Genomic DNA, 9,661 nt, shown 5'->3' with positions numbered 1-9,661 from the left:
TTCTAGTGACACCTCTGGTCTGAATTTCTTGGACTTTCTCTTTTTACTAAGAGTCAGTTCTATATCAGCAGGCAATATTGGATAGCATTTGTATACACAATTACTTTGCCATAAACTATATTGTTGCATAACATTGTTTATTGTGTCCTGAAACGGCTCTGGACACAGTGTAACACTTGATGTTACTTGCACGACTATTTATATCCATGGCTCTTTATATTTGACTATATTAAATCTCTACAAACTAAAGTGCTGTTTGATTGCTTCTGCCTGTTGACATTGTCAGTAATTTGAATTTGGTTTTCTTCACTGTAGCTGTGCAATAATTCACGTAGAAGGTTATTGTATTATTTTTTCTTTTTTTGAAGAGAGTTTGTTTACTGCTGTCTCAACTCCATATTTTATTTTGTCCGCAAATTTTTTTTTTATACTATCGTTCTTAGTTCTGCAGTATTTGTTTCCAAATACATATTACTCAGTTTTTTTTTCGTTTGAAGGTTTTGTGGTTACCTCATATCATTTCTATTCTCTGTGCTAAAACACTGTTTGACTGCTTCTGCCTGCTGACATTGCCAGTAATTTGAATTTGGTTTTCTTCTGTCTGAACCCCATTTCTATTTTCACCCCCCCTCAAAAAAATATATATATATTTTTTTATACTATCGCTCCTGATTCTGCAGTATTTGTTTCCAAATACACATTCCTCAGTTTTTTTCATTTGGAGGTTTTGTGGCCAGTTTCTGAGTGATCTTTCAGCCGCTAACCCCCTACTCCTCACCCCCTGCGGGTTTCCTTTAGTAATTTCTCTACACTTGTTTACATATATATATGTTTATATATATATATATATATATCTGCAGTGCACATAATAGAGGCTCCCCACTAGCCACTTGTAATGGGAAATATGGGTTCTCTATATTGTATGTCTGTCTCATGCCACATAAAAACTTGGGGCAAAACATTCCTGTCATCTAAGAGACTCACCTCAATAATTCGTTAAAACGATATGGAACATTTACTGACTCTGACATGTCTGGACTGTTATAGGGGTTGTTTGATGAAATGCATAACATATTTGCATTTAAAAACCCTTGGGTATCTGAATTCACATATCAAAGCACTGGGGGAAATGGAGCAGGGCAGATTTAACACCTCATGTGATGTTGAAGAATGGGGTGTCAATATCAACGGACAATAGATTCCCATTGAGAATACGTCACTTGGAAATGGCACATGTGGGTATCAAGAGTAGGAGGAGATATTAACTAAAACACACAATGTGCTTGCATCAAGTATGCTTTCTTATTGCATTGACGTCCATGGGATTTTGTACGACAAAATGCTACGTATCACCCCATACATCTTTTTACTTCCAAGTGTTACAAACACCTGCAGTATTTACAATGCAGTTTCATATTTTAGGAGAAAGTGAAGAGTCGCTTACTAGACTTCAGTACAAAACAACAAAAATGAAACGCAGTAACAGTATTTAGTAGATACACCATTCCGGCTCCCAAAATTGTAGAATGGCAGTGGGATTGTAATGTATTTTATATTAAACTGTCATAGCAACAAATAACTCACGGACATCGTTATGCACAGCAAGATTTGGGAATCCCTTTAAAACTAATCTGTCGCTTTCATTCCAGAAGGTTCAGGTCAGGATTTTTTTTTTATGTTTAACCTGGGGATGAGGTTGTCCTTTTTATTTATATTTTATATTATATAAATGAGAAACACTAGCCTGTTAATCATCCACTTTGACAGACCCTTTCACATGCTCCTTGCGCATGCTCTCCTTAATTGTGAATTTATCAGCACCTTGTCTACATCATCAGCATTAGGAAAGGATGGGTTTGAGAGAATAAGTATTTTGCGGCACAAGTCTGAGAACTCCAATACGTTTATAAACTAACGTTCGGTAAAATTACTGCTGCACATCTAATGCATTGTAAAGCATCCCATTGGACAGCACTACGGAATATGATGGCGCTATGGGAACCGGCTGTATGGTTTCGATGTGTAAATGGACTACCTGTTACTGTATTGGGGGACCTGTCGGTTTATGGGTCCCGCATTCTAGCCAACCTCTGACAGCAGCCACTTTCACACCAAAGTACCCGAACTGCGCATATCCGGCTCTGAGGGGTGTGGGGCAAGTGATGTCAGAAGGCGTTTAAGTTCTAGAGGGAGTCTGCTCTTAAGCAGTAGAGACCCTTGGAGAGTAGGGTGATAACACAGAGCCTCATGGTCACTCTTTAGCGAGCACCAGCCACTACTAGAACTTTTTACGATTTTAGAAAACTCTCTCTCTTCATTTTAGACGGAGAACTGTCACAACCCTCGCTAGAGACGCCGGATCACTTCACGGGAGTCCCCACCTGACCCGTTTCCTCGCCCCGGGACCTTCTCCAGCTCCGGGAATGTCTCCAGTCCGGGTTTGGATTGCCCTCCTCCTTGTGTGTTGCTCCAGTTCGTGCCGTGCAATCCAGTGGCTGTAAGTACTTTTACTACCCTAATCCGTTAACGGGTCGTGGGCACCGGGTGATGGATGTGCCCGAAGGCTCGTGTCAATGTTTATATTAATGTCTATATTAATATAGAACTCTGTTGTAAGGATCAGTTCACCGTAAAAGCGATTAGTTGTGGGGTTTGATACCTCTAGCGGCTCTGTGTTTTGCCCTGGCACCCCCTCCTGAGGGCTTTATCAGCAGCCAGCTTTTATCTCCGGACCCACCTTGTCCCTCTCCCCCAGACGGATCACGTCACGACTACTTTGTAATTTGTTGTGACCCTTTGGTGGCTTTCATATGTGTTCTGGTGCATTGAGTTGCTAAATGCAGACCCCAGCGCTCTTCCCTTTCATTCCATGTGTTCTTTTTTTTTTTTATTAGCTTAATAAGTGTATAAACTATTGGCATAACAATCTGCATTAACTACAAAAATCTTAATTGTCATAATAGTGGACTTTTTCCTGAATTGCATGCTATTGGTTTTGTAATTATAGGTTCTCTTTGTTAAATGAAAAAGATCAATGATTAGAGGAGGCCACTGGCCACAAGTCCTTTTTGTAATGTCCTCTGTCCTCAGCCGGTTACTGGCCAAAAGGATTTGTCCTCTTTAGGTTTTTGTTGGAAATGTCTATAATACTTTCTCGTAGACCAGAACTTTTCATATATGTTTACAGTAGATATTTTCACATTATATCACCCTTTTATCCTAGAAGTATATGGCTTTGTGCGGGGTTTATAGAAATGTTTAATGAGTAGAAGATTTTACTGAGCTGACCTGCTCTTAATGTTTGAATTTTTTGTAAAGTTCACTAGGAATCCCAGGTTTGATGGAGAGTAACATGTCTTCTGTGTTTGCCTTTGCAGTGGTTTGACCATAAATGGCAGCTTGGTGGCTTGGAATGAGAGTGAGCACTGCAAAGTGTTGGAGCGTCTCGTCCCTGACCAGACCCAGCTCTGCAAAAGGAACTTGGAGCTAATGCAAAGTGTTGTAAATGCTGCTAAACAGACCAAGCTGACTTGCCAGTTAACCTTTTCCGACATGCGTTGGAATTGCTCATCCATAGAACACGCTCCATATTTCACCCCTGACTTGGCGAAAGGTAATCCCCCCCAAAAAGTTCATGGTAGGGAGGGGGACATGTGTGGTATTTTGAACCTTTTACAGGCTTTAGTTTGCTCAAAGTTAACATTTCCATGTGAGGTTGCAGAGCTTGCGTAACCAACAGTGGTACAAGCCTTTGCAGTCCTAGGTCAATACATATTCACTCTAAATTTTTACAACGCAAGAGTACAAAATATTGTACGTTTTTGAAATGGTGAGGGTGGAGGTGGGTAGGCCTTTTTAAATGATCTTGTTCCTTTTTGGCATAAATACTGTAGATGTTACTGAAGTGTCCTTCAGATAAAGGATTGAAGCTTGAAATGTATGGACCTGTAATTAAGTTTTCAAATCAATATCTATATTATAGGAACCCGAGAGTCTGCCTTTGTTTATGCTTTGGCATCTGCTGCTTTGAGTCACTCTATTGCTCGTGCCTGCGCCTCAGGGGAGCTCCCCACGTGTTCCTGTGGCTCTACACCAGCTGAAGTGCCTGGACCAAGCTTTCGTTGGGGCGGATGTGGAGACAATTTGCGCTATGCCCTCCAGATGGGCTCTGCCTTTGTTGATGCACCCATGAAATCCAGCAAATCCGGAACACAAGCTACCAAACTCATGAACCTTCACAATAATGCTGTTGGAAGACAGGTAAGAGTATGTTCTGTACTATAGAGTTCAAGTCGGCCTCAAACTATATTTAGTATGGCAGAAACTTTGGCATTTTCTGCCTTTTTTAATAGTTTGTGATCATAGAGAAGTCAAATCTGGAATGTTTTCTGCAGGGGTAGGCACCAACATTGCTCATGGTGGACATTTACTGGGGTCTGTCTTGGACACGGGTGTCCTTGTATGGACACCTTGCCTATCTCTGGTTTTCATGCTTGTACCCCTCAACAAAAACTTTGGGTGGACTGATGGTTTGTATAACCTTAATGTCTCACTCTTGGCTTTTTTTGCTACCACTACAGGTGCTTGCGGAATCTCTCGAAACAAAATGCAAGTGTCATGGGGTTTCTGGATCCTGCTCTGTGAAGACTTGCTGGAAGGGACTTCAGGATTTATCCAGTGTAGCTAACGAACTTAAATCAAAATATTTGGCTGCAACCAAAGTGATTCACAGACAGATGGGAATTCGCAAGCAGTTGGTTCCTAGAGAGTTGGATATCAGGCCTGTCAGGGAGTCTGAACTGGTATATTTAATAAGCTCCCCTGACTACTGCACTAGAAACCCTAAGCTGGGGTCATATGGAACACAGGACAGGTGAGCAAATGTATTCAGAGTGGTAAAATCTGTGCTTCTAGCAACAAAATGCCCCCCTTGTGTTCGTTTCTCCTTCCTAAGATATAATCATTCAGAAAATATACATATGGTGTATGTGCAGCTGTGATGTTTCTTTCTTTGAACCTGTTACCTATGTAGAGGGCAACAGCTAGTTTCTTGATTAATTAGAAGTACAGATCTGGAATAGTTCATGTGGAAATGTAATTTGTGGACACCTGCAGATTAGTTCTGCTCTCAGGGGGTCGCTTGGTTTTCTGAAACCTACCCCTCATGTGTGATGAAGGGTTCAGAGGACTGATGGGAAAGTATGTGACCCAGGAGCTAAACTTAAGTCTTAGGATATGAGGTTGTGTCTCTAGTGCACTCTGTTCCTACTTGGGTAAAAAAACTCTTGGAATTTACTGTTCACAAGGAGCTTTTGACTTTCGCAGATGTGTCTCGACTCCTGCTTGGGGGAAGAAACCTTTAATTACTATTATCTAAGGGCAATAGGCTAGCGTAAGAAAAAAATCTTGAATTATGAAATCACATGATCTCTATGAACCTTGTAAGGAGATGATAAAATCTTGGTGTGTGTGTTGTCAGTGAAATATTTCATGGATGTATATTTTTATGATAATGAGGAAAAGGCACAAGTCGCAAGCTCTTGCTTTGTTCTCTTTAAAGAGACTAAAAACAGTCTTGTCACATGTAAATGAGCAGGAAGCCGCAAAATAGTCAGGGTGGTATGACAATAGCACAACTATAGTTTATTCTCCCCTTACCAGTCCTGTTTACTTTTGCCTCAATGAAAAGAGAATTTAGTATGTGTGCAGGCAATGGCTCAGAAACAAGAAGATGACTCTGCTCTACTAACTTTCTGGCTAATTGTGCCCTTTGCCATCCATTCCATACGCCATTTGAGATTTGATTGTCTTTACTTTTTGTGTGGTCGTCAATGCTCACTTTATATATTGTTTTCCTTTTTAGGGTGTGTAAAAAGACTTCAGTGGGCAGTGACAGTTGTAACTTGATGTGCTGTGGCCGCGGGTACAACGCCTACACCGAAACAATCGTGGAGCGCTGCCAGTGCAAATACTACTGGTGTTGCTATGTCACTTGCAAGAAATGTGAGCGGACTGTAGAGCGTTATGTCTGCAAGTAATGCCATTGGGAGTTTCACAGTTTATGCTCCGATATCCCCAGACACCGAAAATAAAACGTTTCTAAGAAACTTTAAAAGCTGGGGACTGAGACTAAAATGTTCCCTTGATGGTGTACATGGGGCACCAAAATGCAGCTGGTCTGATCCTGCCCCCTTTGAAGACAACACTTCACGTACAGTACACAGAACGCGGAACAGGTGTACATGGAATAAATAGAGGATAGCCGGCTCTCCTCCATGCTGTGATGTGGTACGGTCAAGCAATGCTCTGCCGGAAGGAGTCAGTCGTCACTTGAGTCGGTGTTTTTTTTAAAGTGGGAAAAAAAACAGTTTTTTGCATGATATGTTAAAAAATGTACATAGAGATTATATATATTTACATGGTCATTGGCAAGGACTGTATTGTTGACCATGGCATAGTTTAACTGTAAAGACATTTTTTTGTGTCTAATTTATATATATTTTTTTTATAAAACTGTTTTTTGCCATGGCGGACCTCATGTTCCTTCCTTTTAATCTGGTTAATTGTGTTCTATTTGGAAGTCTATGGGTTTGGGATGGTGTACACATGGGGATTCTGCCCCCCAACTTTTAATTGCATGGCATATTCGAGCCCTGGTTTTCAGTGCATTTTCTGCACCTGTGAACAGACAGTCTGACAGCTGGGATACCTCCTTCTGCAATTCGTAAACCACTCAAAGAAAGAAAAGCAATGAGCATTTTCCACTTCAAATTCCACATGAGTCTGTATTTCTGTTACTACCTCCTTTCCAAATCCAATTACCCAAAAGAAAAACCGCAGTGAAGTAAGTTTATTACAAGCACAAAACGATAGTAATCCAGAGAGCATTGCAGGAATAATTGTTTTGCTGCATCGGTATGGAAAAAGGAGGATACTGTGTGGACAATGAATTGGCTGCACTTTTGTTTTTGTTGCCTTGTTAATCCTAACTAGATTTTGTTTGCACCTCTAATTATGAAATGGTGATGCTGAGCAAGTAATGAAAGATTATTGTGAGATTCTGCTGCGGGCCACAATTCCACCCATTTAGCCTGAAGGTTCTCAGCAGGAGAAGTGAGCCTGGAATGTCTTTTATTTAATCTGTAAGTGACATTTCCATTTATAGCTTAAATTCTTCAATAGTGGACTATCAAGACAGAGAGTAAATTAAATGTAAAAATTGCCTTTATCCCCACATTGCTCTTTGCCCATATTAGCTCCGAGCCTAGATGTGGTTAATAAACGCCACTGGAGGCACTTGGCAAGCTATTGGTAGTAAAGATTTTGTGTTCCTTTCCTGTCTTGCATCAATCATGTATAAAACACTAACAGGGTTATATTTACTAGGATAATGCCCAACGGCTGTTTTATAAAGTCCCCGTAACAAGCTTGTTTAGATTCACTCCTCTGTAGTGTTCCCATTTTCCCACTGACTACTACATTGCCCTTCCCTTTCTCCCCCAGACCTCTGCTCTCAACCCCCTCCCATCCAATATTTCTTTCACTACCCACTCGATCCATCAGTCTTATGACCCCTGCCTGTTTCCTCCTTTACCTGACACATTTTTTCATTAGTTTCCACTGTCACCCAACAATCTGACGTGAAGACATTAATGGTTTTATTAAGGAAGCAGGAAAGTAAATGACTCAGAGTACTTTTAATCCAGTCCTCCTGATTTCTTCAACTAGACCATTTTTTATCCTGCAAACTGTACAGAACATATGTATGATGTAGATCACATTCGAAATATGCAAGCAATATACAACTTTTGGGGGGGGAGACATTTTTAAGGTGCGTACACCCACTATTACCCAGCCTGTGCATGTGTTGTAATTGTGAGCCCCCGAGGAAATCCGTAATTACTGATGAAACGCGTAGGGCATTGATTCTATAATTCTTGTTTGGGCAATGATCCAGCATGTTTGGCGGTTTGTGGGTTCTATGCGAGAGCAACATCGATGCCTTCTGTTAAAATGACACTATCGGTAACCTGCATACTTTATAAGCTGTTTCTGCATTTGAGCTTTTAAATGTGAGTGCATTTGTAATACATTCTTTATTTATACTTTTATACTGTACAGTGCTGTGCTATTGTTCATTCTTCCTTCTATCTATTCATTCCAATTCCTGCGGAGATCCCGGGAGCAGAAGATCGCAATCTCTGTGTCGGTTGATATATCGATGTCGTTGGAGGAGTTTTGTTTTATAAGGAGAGTAGTTATTTTCTTTATTGCTTTCTTTTATAGCCTGGTTTATAGTATGGAAGCCGGCCACAAAATGCAGGAGCTGCCGCACTACTTCTGCAGGGTAACATGACGATGTTTAGTACCAAAACTCCTGTCTCCGTGAAACATGAACCAGCTCTGTATAGAACCATTTAGAGTGTCCAGCAGGTCAAACCATGCCAGGAAGCAATTCCTAGCCTCACGGCAATCTGGCACGTGAGGTTTGTCCCTATGGAACCAGGACCACCTATAAATGAAAACTAATTATATCTAAAATGACTCCCATATCCTTAACAAGTTTAACGTTTTAAACACACATACATTTAGTCTGATTGTTTGTGATCCTAGATCCTTGATTATTTAGGATTTTAACACGCTTCCCCCAATATCCTAACTGAAAAGTATAGGTGATATCAATAGAAAGTGATGGTCCTAAAGTACAATAAAAAAATGTTCTTTCTTGATCTGAAATTTATCTAAGCACAAAATACCGGTATATTGTGTGCGAGTTTAAAGATTGTAAATGTATAACAGAATGGATTGCATAAAACAAAAAAAGATTTATGGAAGGTGTCGAGTCATCCTGTCATCCCTTTCTGTAAAGTTAACTTGTTTGTTTCCATGACACCCGAGAGGAAGCCAAATTCCATCTGCTGAGAGATGAATAGGCACAACTAAAACTAGACTGTAGCCTCTCTTCAATGGCCTTTAATACAAGGTTAAAGGGATCCTATAAATGGGTTAAATATTCTTGTGCTTATATAATAAATACTAACAAAGTTACTTTGCTATCAGCACCATATTCCTCAAACACATATCTGTATTGCAGCAGTCTCTGCCTCGCAAAGAAAATTAAAGCTCAAAGTCCTGGCTTTATTTTATGTTTTAAAGCTTCTTGGGTATCACATAACAAAACCATTATTTTATATGAGAAAAAACAGCTGCCTTTTGAAACTCTATTACCAGAGTTAAAAAGGAAAACTGTACTGTAAGAGCCATGTTGTAATTATTGTACTAAAGGCACTGGTGTTTGCCTTTTAATGAAATTGTTTTGTAAAACACTGAAGAGATACTTTCCAGGAAGCCCAGATGCTCACAAAATTTCCTAAATCAGGAATTAGGAGAAAAAAAATACACATAAAACAAACGAATAAATGCCATTAAAAATGTACATTATGATGTAAAAAAGGACAGCTCTTTAACTTTCCATAAAAGCCCACATTACTGTTACTGTCTTCAAGCCCAGCAGCTGGAAATCACTAGAGTCGACCAGTATTGCTAGATCAAGACAACCGATGATGATTGATAATGGCTAGCTACTGACAAATTACGGCTTGTATTGAAAAACATACTGACACCAGCTGCTGTGACACTGAAACTTAGTGCCCTGATGGCC

General features: G+C 40.1%; 1 protein-coding gene across 1 annotated transcript; it reads left to right on the top strand.

Annotated features, from left to right (window-relative positions):
• Positions 1–2,423: 2,423 nt before the first annotated feature.
• Positions 2,424–6,038, top strand: LOC149276114 (protein Wnt-11b). Its single transcript, XM_089503899.1, has 5 exons — positions 2,424–2,497; positions 3,378–3,613; positions 3,983–4,260; positions 4,581–4,873; positions 5,864–6,038. The coding sequence occupies exons 1-5, from the start codon at positions 2,424–2,426 to the stop codon at positions 6,036–6,038; spliced, it is 1,056 nt and encodes a 351-aa protein (XP_089360025.1).
• Positions 6,039–9,661: the final 3,623 nt, after the last annotated feature.

This window comes from Sceloporus occidentalis, unplaced genomic scaffold, assembly GCF_023333645.1.
Source record: "Sceloporus occidentalis isolate IW3139 unplaced genomic scaffold, rSceOcc1.0.p SCAF_247, whole genome shotgun sequence".
Taxonomy (NCBI): Eukaryota; Metazoa; Chordata; class Lepidosauria; order Squamata; family Phrynosomatidae; genus Sceloporus; species Sceloporus occidentalis.
Note: the sequence above shows the minus strand (reverse complement) of the source record. Positions and strands in the feature narration are given on the sequence as shown.